At 41.1% G+C, this 14689-nt stretch overlaps 2 protein-coding genes across 2 annotated transcripts; one reads left to right on the top strand and one right to left on the bottom strand.

The window, feature by feature from the left end:
• The first annotated feature begins 16 nt into the window (after positions 1-16).
• On the top strand, positions 17-6730 carry LOC101854261. Its single transcript, XM_013083578.2, has 5 exons — positions 17-399; positions 1233-1390; positions 3118-3283; positions 4661-4759; positions 6320-6730. The coding sequence occupies exons 1-5, from the start codon at positions 317-319 to the stop codon at positions 6486-6488; spliced, it is 675 nt and encodes a 224-aa protein (XP_012939032.1). The 5' UTR covers positions 17-316; the 3' UTR covers positions 6489-6730.
• A 3117-nt stretch (positions 6731-9847) lies between these two features.
• On the bottom strand, positions 9848-13973 carry LOC101854024 (allatostatin-A receptor). Its single transcript, XM_005100285.3, has 4 exons — positions 13823-13973; positions 12180-12289; positions 11599-11703; positions 9848-10462 (listed from the first exon to the last, which is right to left on the bottom strand). Exons 1-4 carry the CDS (start codon positions 13971-13973, stop codon positions 9848-9850), a joined length of 981 nt encoding a protein of 326 aa, XP_005100342.2.
• Positions 13974-14689: the final 716 nt, after the last annotated feature.

Raw genomic sequence — 14689 nt, 5'->3', positions numbered from 1 at the left:
CCCCCTTCCTCATCCCCCTATACTCCCTTTTTTCAAATTAGTTTCCATCCCATTATTCTAAAATTACAAATTGATATTATACTGTTTCAGTATTAACGTAAACAATTTCTAGTCCTCGATTTGGTGTTATAATAAAATATTGTTTCGACTCTCCACTTAACATTTGCACAGCGTGTCTTGTGAGATTTTGGGCACGCAGCCTATACATTGGTATGGATAAACCACCATACCACTTCCACCCACTCTCTTCCTCTTCCTAGTTCTTCTGACTTTCTTGAACCTTGTCTTTGGCTGGAGTGACGATCTGGCCAAACTCATGACCTTCTGTGCGGGGACGGTGTCTGAGAAGAAAGCCCCCGAACTTCCGAAGAGCGTGGTCGTGTACTACCAAATATGCAAGTAAAGAAACGGACAGCGATACCCAGATAGTTTATCTCCAAGAGCTGTCTGTCTCTTTTGTCAGAGAGACCTCCTGCTAAACTGTGCAAAGGTGTATGGGTTTAACGTCTCTGGCAAAACTTTACGGTTATTTAACATGCAGGACTTACAAATTGTACTTCAATCTCCGATAGGATAGAGTCAGATGGAAAAAAAATGTATAGTTTCTTTCTCAAGGATATAACGTTAGATCGAGCTCTCACGATTACGAGTCTGGTAGACGAATGCATGGAAATTTTAAAGTGAAAGGCGATGATTACAAGGTTTTTTGTATGAAAAAATAACGTGGTCACTTACAAACGACCAGTTACACTGTAGAGTGAAATACCTACTGAATATATGAACTTCCGCTGCGATCTTGATGGGGAATGCAGAAAAAGAAAATACTTGAAAGATTATGTTAGGGAGATAGACGCCTTAAGGTATGAGATACAGTTATTCATCCTTTGTATGAAGATTAATTGCCAAGATTAATTGGCAGATAATAAATCAATTAGGGTCTTAACCACCTGACACACGTTACTACGGGTAACATGAAAGCAAATAATTTGGGTGTCCAGAGAAGGAACTCATTTAAAAGGCAAAAGGTCGGTCAGTTTTGCACCACTTTATGTCACATATAAATTCTTAGAAAATCAAGTTTTATGTTAATTTGTGAACTAAAAAAATAAATTCAATTTAGAATCTTGGTAGAATTTTGATTTCTACGAATTTTTGTTTAAATAGGTACAAGATTAACCGAGCTATTGTCCTTTTCTAGACACCTTGAATTAAAATTATGTTTTGTCCTGTAGCGACACTCAAGGTTTTGTGGACTGCGTGTTGAAGCTACGCACAACAGAAGAGCCCCTCCCTCCCGGCGTAGAGATACGGCCGGAGCTGAAGTACTTCCCACTGGCATTTCCCTTGACAACCACCACCTCCATCTTCTGTAATGAGCTAATCCCTCAGCGTGAGTAATCTTAAACGTCTTTAAACACAAGACAAAACAAAAACAAAACAAAACAAAAACAGAACAAAACAATGACACCCCCCCCCCTAAAAAAAACCCAACCAAACAAAAAAAACAAACAAAGCAAAGCAAACCAAACAAAACATATCTATTGCTCTGGGTGGAGATTTCTATTACAAGAAAAATGTGAGGCAGCGTGGTGGAATCAGGCTCTCGTCAATTTTTGGACATGTAGAGTTATTGATATCATGTTAAAGCTTGTTCACTTGTCTTTATTTGGATGCAAAAAATATCCATTTGTCTTGAATACAAGTCGAGGTATTTACAAAAGAAGGAGGTGGGGGTCACCTGTTTTCAGAGGTAAAATTAATGAGAAAATGGCCGCCAAAGATTAGTTATTTCCTTGGCTTAAGAGTCCGTGGTAACTGGAAATTTACATTCATTGTACCTTTAATCAACATTCTTCAGAAAAATCTACATAGAAATGAGTTCATTAATGGGCATGAAAGGCATTGAACCAAAAAAAAAAAAAAAATTTGATAAAAATTCACAAACCTGCAGAAAACTGCAAGTTTCTTCATTTTGATTATTTTGACGAGAGCCTGATTCCACCACGCTGCCTCACATATCTATTGCTCTGGGTGGAGATTTCTATTACAAGAAAAATGATTCATGTCGCGACTCCCCCGCCGACACGATCATGTAAGAGGCGAGCTCTACTTCCTCCTTGCCGGTTAGTGGCCACCACAAACAGGATAGTGTTTTCGCCCAGCACAAGTAAAGGGGTACTTGACAAATTAATTATATTTTCCCCACGTCGTACTCTGCATGGCACCACCAACTGAGCGAATTACACGCCATCAGAGGTCATCCTCGAAATAGGTGGATGCACAAAATGTGTAAATTATCAATCTCTGATTGCATTGCGAAAACATTAGGCTATTCTGTAATACTAAATCTTGCGACCAACTCCAAGCTCAAGACACTTTTGAACTTACTTCCTAAAATCCGAACTTTTTGCGCCATGCCGTAAGCGAGCATGTTGAATCCGAACTTCCATCACTTTTAAGAATCTTGTCAACATAGCTTACTTACTTTACTTTACTTTTACTTTTTCATCCTCTGTTGCCGTTAAGCGTCGAGGGGGAGATGCAGTTTTCTATGGTAGGCCAGCTCCGCAGCTCTTTCAGTTGTGATATTATGTTTTCTTAGGGTTTCCTTGTCACCCTCGATCCACCTTTTGCGTGGCCTTCCTCTTCCTTAATAAATGTGAGGCAGCGTGGTGGAATCAGGCTCTCGTCAATTTTTGGACATGTTGAGTTATTGGTATCATCTGAAAGTTTGTTCACTTGTTTTTATTTGGATGAAAAAAATATCCATTTATCTTGAATACAAGTCGAGATATTTGAAAAAAAAAGGAAGTGGGGGTCACTTGTTTTCAGAGGTAAAATTAGTGAGAAAACGGCCGCCAAAGATTAGTTATTTCTTTAGCTTAATTAAGAGTCCGTGGTAACTGAAAAATTACATTTTTTGTGCTTTCATTCAACGTTTTTCAGAAAAATCCACACCGAAATGAGTTTTTTAATGGGCATGAAATGTGTTGAGCCAAAAAACAAACATTTGAGAAAAATTCACAAACCAGCGCAAAAATGCAAGTTTCTTTACTTTAATTATTTTGACGAGAGTCTGATTCCACCACGCTGCCTCACATTTACTCTCTTCCCCAGCCGCCCACCTGACTTCCAGAATGATACTGTGTCTGAACAGAATGAATGAGTCCAACGAAGTGTGTTCCGTTTTGGCTGCTAAGAAAAACCTGACGATGATCCGACAACAAATTATCCACGTAGCTGCAAGTGGCCTCGTTAACCAGACGTACAACATGTCCTGCGAGTAAGAGCTTGATAATGACGCATGTACGCACCCACAGACACACACACATACACACAAGTACTCACAGACTCACGCACACAGACGCACCCCCCCCCCTCCCACACACACATATAGGTGTATATATATATATATATATATATATATATATATATATATACACACATACTCAAAACCTCTCTAAATGTTTTACAACTTTTTTTCCAAGCAGCTACATCCTACGGCTTTCAGTAATTAAAAGTAAATTATTTACCTTGAATAAATGAATATTCTACGTAGAATATGAATAATAATTTTAATCTACATTTCGTTTGGAAATGTTAGCAAAGGATGGAGACCCCCCCCCCCCCCCAAGTAATTACTCGTATAGTAAATTAATAAGGTTGCTTTTATTTTCATCAATTTCTAAAACCCTGGTTTACGTCATGATCATTAAATAGATGCAATCAACTTCCTAGGGGAGGCGTGTTAACAAAATGAATTACTTCTTAGATACGGACATAGACATATCAAATTTACAAGTTCCCATTAAGCGCAATACCTTAGGACATGTACTAAATGATTATAATTGACACGTTGAACTTGAACAAAATGACATCAGTTAAAAATCTAAAAAGTCAATCCCCGTGTCAGTACATGTATTATATTTGACAGACATAAAATTATCTCAACTTCTGGATTCCGAGAAGTAACTCGTTTTATCAGCACACCCCACATATGTTTGAGCGATATAAATGTACGACCTGTACCCACTCACGAAAGTTTACTCTTAGACCAATTTCAAATTGAAGATACATTACCGGAAGGTACAGAATTAGAATTAGAATTATCAGCGAACCTGACTCTCGTTTGAAACCCCCCCCCCCCCCCCCACACACACACACACCCAAACCCACGTACACTGCATGGCACCAACTGAGCGAATTACACTCCATCAGAGGTCATCCTCAAGATAAGGAGATGTAGAAATGTACATTTTCCTTTTTACTTGTTCCGCCCTCAACTCATTTAATAATAATAGGTAGCGTTTGTATAGCGCATATCCCCGCTCAACAGCAGACTCTATGCGCTGTACACTATATTATTGCCCCAGCAGACCATAGAACATTCCGAAACATTCTCAACTTCCCGGGAAGCATACAGTGCAAGCAGCTGATTAAGCGCTCAAACACTAACAAACTGACAAGATCTTTCGCTGTCTATAGCCGGGTACCCATTCCCACCTGGGTGAAGTGAGGAAAATTCGTGTAAAGTGCCTTTCCCAAGGACACAACGTCGGGCCCTTGACAGGATTCGAACCCACGACCTTACGGTTGCGAGTCCGAGAGCCTAACCACTAGGCCACCTGTTTATCACTGCGCTTTCTTTCCCTCTCCCAAGTGCCATAGCCCCGATGAGAAAGTGTCAGATGGATTCTTTACTAGAATGTGATGAGGACATCTGGCCAATGAGAACCTTTGAATTAGGGCTTCTAGGAAGGTAAGTCTATCTATCTATCTATCTATCTATCTATCTATCTATCTATCCATCTATCTATAACAGGAGGCATAGTTCCTCGCGATAGCACAAAGGTACATATGAGCTTTGGTGTACGTTTGTATTGTAAGTGATATTTTCTTTGATCTACATGTCTTACATCTCCTCTGTCTTTTCCCTCGCTTTTTCCAGCACACCTTTATCACTTGGTCAGTTCCTTCTTTCTTAAGAATGACCTAGTGGAGAGTAGCTAGCGTAGTTTGTGATATACAGCTGATGATCTTAACTCGAATCCCTAGAGGAGTGTTTTTGTACTTGAACTGTTTTTGTCTGTGATAGAGGGTGGGGGAGGGTGGGGGGGAGTATCGAAGGTTCTCCTCCAGTTGACTTGCTCCTATGGAAGACGTATGCCAAGTCCGGCCTCTTAAAATACCGCACAATGTTCACATGAGCGTTAAGTTCACATCATGAAATAAAAATAACAGGCCTACCTAAACAGCCCTTCTTACCCTCGTATCGTGTTGAGATCACACAAAGACAAATTTTTATATATAAATTCCTGCGTACACTTTTTAAATTATGACTCAAAGTTCAAATAATTGATTCACAAAGCTTTCTAGATTTATATCATGAGATCCCGAAGTGAAAGGTACGAACGCCTGTTGAGTAGGGGTCTTGGCTCCCTTCCTTGGACGAAAAACAAATGATTTGCTTTTGAAATGCCCCATCTTTCTGCAGGGATGTACATTCCACACAGTCTCAGGCTGACCTCAGCTGGAAACAGTTTCAAAGACGCCAACCTTTTTAAGCTGCCTAAAATGTCTATAAACGAAAAAAACACTTTTACTTTATTTTATCCGCCGCTTATACCCGTTTGGGTGTCCCGGGAACAAAGAAACAAAAAAAACAAACAAAACAAAACAAAAAACCCTACAAAAACAACAAACCAAAGAATTACAAAAAAAAGAGGTTGGAAAGTTTGTGTTGGGGGTGGGGCAGGGGAGGGGTGGGGTTATAGATTATTTACTACAAGTCATGAGAATGATTACAGTACGCTATAGTTGCCCAAATAACATACCAGAGTTTTTGTTTTATATTTTAGTAAGAATGCTACGGCTCTTACAACACAGTTGTGACATATACGTACTGGAGATAAGTAGAGGTGTCACAAGAGAGTAACAAAAACTCCTGGGGGAGACCTTTCAGCACTTTTTAAGGACCCCCGGGCAAGTGTTGAGTTCCTGCGTGCTGTCGGCATCGCTGACCGTTTATGACGCCACAGCACCAGAAGAAAGAAAGAGAGAGAGAGAGAGAGAGAGAGAGAGAGAGAGAGAGAGAGAGAGAGAGAGAGAGAGAGAGAGAGAGAGAGAGAGAGAGAGAGAGAGGGAGGGAGGGAGGGAGGGAGAGAGAGAGAGAGAGAGAGAGAGAGAGAGAGAGAGAGAGAGAGAGAGAGAGAGAGAGATAGGAGAAGGAGAATAAAAAAGGACGATAGGAAAGAAGGAGAAAACTACGCCAGAACACCCACCAACCACTCACATTTCTGCGTTTGTTTTTGGTGGACAGCTGGTGCCTGGAGCGACATGAGGAAGAGTACCCCGTACCCCCGAGAGGACACTGCCAACTTTCCCATTGCTCCAACACAAGTGCCTCTACCAGTTCCCACAGCTGTTGGTTGCTATGGACGCTAACGCCACCGCTCCTGATGCAAACGTCGCTGTCATGGCTAACGTAGAAGAACGTCGACACATTGATTTAAAAAAGAAAAAGAAACAGACAGTTTTCAATCGCAGTCTGGTGACATGTTTTTTTTTACTTATAGTGCTCAAGGACTGTGACTATCGCTGTGTAAAAAGTGTATGGAGGTGTGCCACCCAGCTCATGGGTACAATATAATATTGTCGTGTGTAAATCACAGATACACACACAACACACACGTACTCAAACACACACACAAACATACACGCACACATACATACACTCACACACACACACACACAAATACACTCACACACACATACACACATACATACACTCTCACACACACACGCATACCCATATGCATGCACGTGCAGAGAGAGAGCAGGAGGAGAAAGGGGGAGAGAGAGTGAGAGAGAGAAAGAGGGAGGAAGAGAAAAAGACTGGAGAAAGAGAGAGAGAGAGAGAGAGAGAGAGAGAGAGAGAGAGAGAGAGAGAGAGAGAGAGAGAGGGGGGGAGAGGGGGGATAGATAGAGAGAGATCAATGGGAAGGGGGTGAGTGAGTGTGAGTGTGCGCGTGCGTGTATGTGTGTATGTGTATGTGTGCGTGTGTGCGCGACTGCTTATATGTGTGTGCGTGTATGCGTGTGTGTGTGTGTGTGTGTGTGTGTGTGTGTGTGTGTGTGTGTGTGTGTGTGTGTGTGTGTGTGTGTGTGTGTGTGCGCGCGCGCGCGAGCGCGCGTGTATGTATGTGTGTTAATGTTTGTATGCTGTTCGTACTTTAAGGATACAGTCGGTGAGGTGTGTGTCAGCATATCAGTTAGACATAAATAAATAAAAATCTAACGAAATTAGCTTCTTTTCGGTTGTGTATCCATCCCTTAAGAATGTTGACAAGACTCCCAATCGACCCCTTTGGTTAGTTCGCCCACTCACATTCAACACCCTGCTTCCCAGAGACCAGCACCTGTGGCGTAGAAGCTATACCCTTCACCACTGCACAAAGAAGACACGAGTTCGATTCCGTGTGGGGAAAACTTCCATCAAGTATCCCACCATCTTTCTTCTTGAACGTTATGTCCTTCTCAACTCGGATAGGCCCTGATAGACAAGGTCAAAGTTTGCCTCCTGAATGACTTAAATTGTGTTGATTGGAGCGTTAAACATTTACGGTTACTACTATAATATATTAGGTCGCCCGAGTACAACAACCGCGTATCCCATAAAATCACAATTTTAGAGGAGAAGGAAAGAAACTTTGTCATGTCATCTAAAAATCTTTGTTAAAGATTAAAGCCTGAATGTTGCACTGGCGATGTTTTTTTTAGCTACTTGTCTAAAAATCTGACACAAATTACACAACGTGACATTCAGTATAAAAAAGAAAAAGAAAAAGATATTTGACATAGTATGGGTTACATGGATTTTGTACTCATGCGATGCCAAAGGAACACCCCACCCCCCTACGGGGAAGTGCCACTGATTGTAGTTTCTCTAGGCCATTCCCAAAGGGGGGACATTTCTCGTTCAAGCATAGTAGAATTGTAAATGGGCTGATTCATGTCACGCTCATAACTGTGCCTGATCTACAACAAGGAACTGCTGCTTTTTCTTCCCTAATCTTTACTATTGTCATTTTCCTCTACTTCTTTTGTATGTTTGTCACTCTCTTGTGACCTGCTACAACCGGGGTGCCTCGATAGTCGAAGCAGACCTTGTGCTGTTGAAGCTAGAGGTAGGTGAGCTGAGTAAGTCTGATTCCCTGTAAAGACTTCTCTGTTGACACCCACCCCTTGGCGCTCATATGACCTTATGCAGTTGCGAACGCCGTAAAACCCTCTACTATAATAATAATTTTTAAAAAAATGAAGGAACACACTTAGGTGCCGCCTAAGGTACAATAATATGTGACCAACTTGATAATTAACTGTGCGTGCTATGTGCGTTATAGTGGTATGTGGCAATGGGTAAACGTTGATATGGGTATTGTAGTACTAGCCGAAGTTTTCACCCCATCACCAACAAAATACTACGGATTATGAAAAACGGGCTTTACCCGTTATGATTTTGGGCTCAAGGAAGGGTTTTTCAGCACCCTTGGCAACAGCTGTGCCCAAAACTATCAAAATGGAGACTGTAGTTAGTACACGAAAGCACTCAGTTCGCAATACGTAGGCATAGATCTACTGTAAACTCAGTTGGTATCATTCTTGTCCACTGTGTTGATAGATATCTTGTTATTGTTCCAACAATTCATCTCGTAACATGGGGCCTTTCTATTGCCACTATTCGCACTGTTGATATCCTTCTTGTCTATGGTGTGGATGACTATTTATTTTCCTATCCCCAATTACTTACTGCTTACTGCTCCCATAATCCACGAGGATCGTAATGGCGTTGTATGATAGAGAGCCTCATCCGGTGCCTCCACTTTTCACGGTTTTATTTTTTGCGAGCTCTTGAGTTTGGACGAAGGATTTCCCTGTCCACTCTGCAATGTTGTCGGCCCACCTATTTCTTTGCCTTCCTCTCATAGGAGTTCTTATAACGAGGGTTATTTGGGGAGTTTTCAAGGCTGTATTATGTATGCATACTCAGTTCGGTCCTTCAGAGACGGACGTTTTGTTTGGGGGCCTCCGCCTGTTATGGTTGAATGAGGTGGAAACTCTTTATCAGTCTATAATTTAGTTCCTCTTTATCAATCTATAATTTAGTTCCTTGACTATCCTTTTTTCCCCAACATGTATCATTTCAATCACACATAAAACTTTTTAGTTGCTTCTGTTACTTTTTCATATTTTGATGGTCTCAAGTGAGCTGATAAGTGTCCTTAGAAGTCTTTTGCTCTTAATTTACAACAACAAAAAATCAATCATTTGATATTTCTTCAAATGCTCACTTCTCGTTATACAAAATGTCAGGAAAGGTACGTTTTCTCCATAATCACACCAAACGGTAATTGGGTGACTTGCTGTGTTCGTCAAGGCAAGCACAACAAAATCAGTATTTTTTATTTCGAATTTATTCTCCTAGAAACTATGCATGTGTAAAGTTAAAAATTTGCGTGAAAAATGAGGAAGACCCCGAGGGTGTGGAATCCTGAAAAGCTATAAAAGTACCATTTAAGTTGAAAGTAAGAAAAAGTGTGTCTGTTCTACAGGAATTCCTGAACATCATTCTGAAATAACCATTACTGACATGTTATTGCTGTAAATTAAAAAACGCGTTTGTTTAAAAAGTTATTAAGAGGAAATAAACTATGAAAAGACAAATCAGCGTCAATATTGTTAGGATTTATACAAACGAACTCTGTGTGTGTGTGGGGGGGGGGGGTAACCACAATATGAAAAGAATGAAGAAATGATTCGCTTCCATCTTTAAAACGCAGGAGACTGATCATTGCTTGCTGGCTGCTAGTTTCTTCTTTCGCCTGAAGGTCTCGTCAAACACAGAACGGTATTTGGAACTCATTTCGTAGTAAATGAAGATGTTCACAGCAGAATTCGTTGACTCGAGAATATAAGCAAAGGAAAATAGGACAAAGTACAGATTGTGATATCTGCCGTCTATAGATAGTCCAGCAACTACAGTTTTCCCAATAAATATTAGAGAAACTGGAGTGAAGCAAATGATGAACAACGTGGAAATCATTGTCACCATCTTTGTGACTTTCTGATCACGATTAGAAAAGTTGTCGGATTGCCCCGCGGCAGTGGACTCGTTCCGCCATCTTGTTTTGTTTTGTAGCTTGACGACCAAAATGACAGTGCAGACGATGACGACGGCAAAGGCGCTGAAAGGGATAAAAATATTGTTGATGACGTAAGAGATTCCCTCAACTTCTTTCCTGTCGTCGGTGAAAACAAGACCGATAAGAGTTTTGTTTCGATCAGGGAAAAACTTCATGCCGTATCTGTTGCTGTAGTAAACTGGTGCGACGCTGCCAATGAGGATGACGAAGATGGAGACGATGACGATGACCACTCGTTTTGGAGTGATTATGTTTTTCACCTGAGGGGCAAAGTGTTGTCACAGTTTTATATGCAAATACAAAGGAGCTGAGAAGAGAAAGCTATCTCTTTTTAAATTTTTTATTATAGTAGAGGGTTTTACGGCGCTCGCAACTGCATAAGGTCATATGAGCGCCAAAAGCTATCTTTTAAGAGACAAAAATCTGTGTGTAGCCTCTAGCGGTTAAGGACGGGGCAAATAACGAGAAACAAAAACTGTTTTTCCCCAGAGCGAGTTATGCATATCTCCTCTTCTTCGGCACCGACAGGATTGTATTTTATGATTCAATAGCAAGTAAATGTCTAAAACTGGAGGAATAAGCCATACTGGGTAAACGTAAGTTTGAGCCCTTCATCCGGAACTTACTTTATCTACTACGTAAGTTCGAGTTCGAGGTCTCCATTTGAGCTGCCTAAACATTTCTGTTTACTTTTCCCTCGTTACCGTGCTATTGTAGCTACCTGCCAACGTCTATAACTTTTCTTCCTCATTGGGTGTTAATGTTCATCTTCAGTTAATGATAGACGAAATATTTTATCTTTAGTCTTTACTGAATACATACAACAAAGACAACCAACGGTTGATTTATCAATGCACAAAATACAAAATGTACGAAAAATGGAACCAGCAAAATCATGATGATAATATTTAACAAAATGTCATTGGAATTAATGTTATTATAATAAAAAATATAAAAACAATAAAATAAATAATAAAATAAATAATAAAATAATGATATCACACTTCGTGAGCACGACATATTCCACGTTGCCTTATTTCCCCGTATGGCGGCATGGGGCCAGACGAACTGACCTTGCAAGCCGGATATAGCCCATGGCAGGACCGCAGTTTGGTGGCCTCTGACCTCTACTGGTTGGACACTTTCTCAGAAACGAAACAAATCTTCCTCATCGGAGCTAATTTTAATGTACGGTAATATAACACAGCGCCTAAACGCAGAGATCTTAAAATGAAATAGGATAAGGTAAGATACATCTTTTTTGTCCAGATCCTGTCATATTGGTTTGGTGTTTCACCACGTACACACATCTTGTCTATATACTTTCTTTCGAGGTGGCACGTCTCGCAAACAATTATCTTTAACTTGAATAAATACACGTAGTAGCCAGACCTACCTTCAGAGGTATTGCAATACACAGACACCGCTCGAACGTAATGAAGGCAGTGATGCAGGCGGTAACACGAGTGAAGATCACGTGAGGCCAACCTCCCGTCAGGTACTGAGAGGGGGGGGGGGAGATTTGGTAAGGGTTTGACAGAATAAGCAAATTCGTGGGCTATTGGCAGTTGTATAGGCGGTTGCTTTCGACATTGCAAGGTTATTTAACCTGTACGCTCTGGGGTCATTTTGTACCCCCGGGGTTGTATTCTTCACATTTCAGAATACTTCTAGCACGAAGATCTCTTTGAAACTTTCAGTATTTTACCCAAAAAATCATATTGGCAGACTGCTATGTTAAGCGTACGGATCGGAGTATCCGAAAAAAAAAAACAACCAGCCCCCCCCCCCCCAATAAAAACAAAAGACAAAACATCAACAACAGCCAACAAACAATAACAAAAATTTCAACCCCCCAAAAAAACCCCTCAGAAACCCCAAAACAGATCAAAAGTAAACATAAAATCAAAGCATAATATTATCATTAATACCAATGATTAAAATTTCTTCACTCTTCCACTACGTGCATGTACGAACCTGCATCTCAATGGAGTCAAAGGGCAGGTCAGCGGCGTGGAACAGCGGGTTGAAGCAAATGTTGTGCCAGACAAGGGTCACTAGACAGCCCAGGTCAGAAATGGCTAAACCTGGTGGACGACACAGTGCATGATCTTTGAACTCTTAGTCTAGAAATGGCAACAACTTAAAGTATGGGGACGAGTTTTACGTTATCGATCACCACTTTTGAACTTAAGAAATGGGAACAACTTAAAGTATGGTGACGGTTTCTACGTCAAAGTTCACAACTTTTGAACTCCAGAAATGGTTGAACGTAGTGAAAAACATAGTTCATAATGTCTGAACTCTAGAAATTGATACATCTGGGAGACGACAGGCTATAGTCCATGACCTTGGAACTTAAGGAAGGGATAGACCTAGTGGACGACACAGTTTATGGCCTATGAACTCTAGGGTTCCATCACCAGTCCAGGCCATGACAACCCGTGAAATATTTTGTTGTTGTTCGTAAACCTGTAGCAGATGTTATTGCCTCCATCCTTGCACAGAATTTGAAACTAAGAATTGTTGGTGGCAGGCTGTTCCGAAAGTGCTTGTCAGAGCCAGTACAGACAGTTTGGGATACCATCATGGCAGACCCCCCCCCTCCCACGGGAGACATCTAATACACCACCTTACTTATCTGAGAATCAAAATATTGTCTCCTGCGCAAGCAGGAAGAATGCCAGCTCCAGCTTGATACAAATCAAGGTCTGCTAAAGACATGGGACATGTTGTTAAAGTTTGGCTACGGGTATGGGAATCTAGAAAAAAGGAAACAAAACAATAACAAACAATACAGAACGACTAGCAACACAGCAACAGCATCATCATCAACCATACCACTGCCATCAACAACAACAACAGTAGCAGCAACAGCAACAATAGCGACAAAAAAAAACAAGATAAAGATCAACAACAGCAGCAGCAGCAACAACAACAACAACAACTAAAATAACTGGCACTGCAGTAGAAAGCCCCTCCCCCCAAGTCCGTCCTTTTACAAAAATAAAAATGAGGGCTCTGGTGGTCACGAGGTTAAGGTATTCGCCTCTTATTCAATAAGTCCCAAATTCGAATCCGGATAGCAAAGGAACATTTTCTTCTCTAAAATTGTCCTCTTTCACATCATTTCCCCTTCTCTAAAAATGTTCTGTCGTCTGCTTTCGTCTCCACTTTCTGCCCCCACCCCCTCACCTCCTTGGCCCCCTCCTCTGGGCTCCTGACTCTTTCAGCAGCCTTTCTACTACTACTCCTTGGCTCCTTCTTACTGCCTTTCAACCGCACCCCTGGTCGTATTGCAGGTAAGATCTTCACCTAGCCTTCTCTGACAAGGGCCAACAATTTCGGAGGTCCCGTGTGCAAGTTGCGCACGTTAAAGATCCCTTGGAGGTCCAAAATCGATGAGCATAGGCTTCCGCCGCAACCTGTGGCAAAATTGAAAATTTCCTACCAACTGAAACTGTTTAATGTGTCCCATGCTCTCCGATGGCCCTTATGCAGTTATAAGTGCCGTAAGTCACTTACAAAACAAAACAACCCCCCCTCTCAAGAAAACACTCAAAACAAAACAAACAAAAACAGAAAAATACACGCAACCCCCTATGTCACCGCGAGCTTACCGAGCAGACTGACGTTGACGGGATCACTGAAGCCTTGTTTGACAAATACGATGATGTTCATAACGTTGGTGACGGTACCGAAGACGTCGATGATCTCACAGATGATAGCGAAGTTAATGGCCTGGAAGATGAGTCTGGTGAAGTCGCTCATCAAACCCTTTTCTTCAGAAGAGGAAGATGGGCTCAAAATACTCGAGATATTATTACTGCTCATGGCAAATCCCCTTACTTATCTGAAATCGATAAACAGTGACTTTGTCTGGGGAATCAGACAGATTGAGCGATGAGCTAACCTACACCTTGTCACACCTTGTCAACAGTGCTGGGGTCACTACTGTCGGAACATGTCCATCATAAAACGCTGTATCAGAAAGAAAAGTGAAAAAGCACAATAAATGAGATGATATTTTCATTTTTAAAGGAGGAAGTGTTTGCTTATGATGATGATAGAGTAAAACAAAAGATAGAAATAAAAAAGAAACGATCATCATGAAGGGCCAGATCTGAAGGAGACATCGACGATCATGGTTCGACATATATTTCTTTGCTTTGATGCGCTAAAAAAAACCCTAAGCAGCCCTAGTCTTTCCCGTCACTGATCTGATCTGGTTGTGTGAGTAAGGTGTTCTCGGTATACCTCTTCCTCTGTTGCCTTCTAGTTTTTCCAGTAAAAGTAAGATGTCCAAGCCATTTATGTCGATTTAAGTGTCATGGAATCTGAATGTGTCCCTTCGTAATTGTTATTATTAGTGAGCAGCCCACACTGGCTTCTTTCAGTACCGGTACTACCAATTTTGATTTCTTTTTCTTTCACAGAATTCGCAACAGTTCAAAGAAAGGAATAAGTGAAAGAAACACCAAAGTAAA

Source organism: Aplysia californica, unplaced genomic scaffold (assembly GCF_000002075.1).
Source record: "Aplysia californica isolate F4 #8 unplaced genomic scaffold, AplCal3.0 scaffold00242, whole genome shotgun sequence".
Classification (NCBI taxonomy): domain Eukaryota; kingdom Metazoa; phylum Mollusca; class Gastropoda; order Aplysiida; family Aplysiidae; genus Aplysia; species Aplysia californica.
The sequence above is the reverse complement of the archived record's forward strand: the minus strand, read 5'-3'. Positions and strand labels throughout refer to the sequence as shown.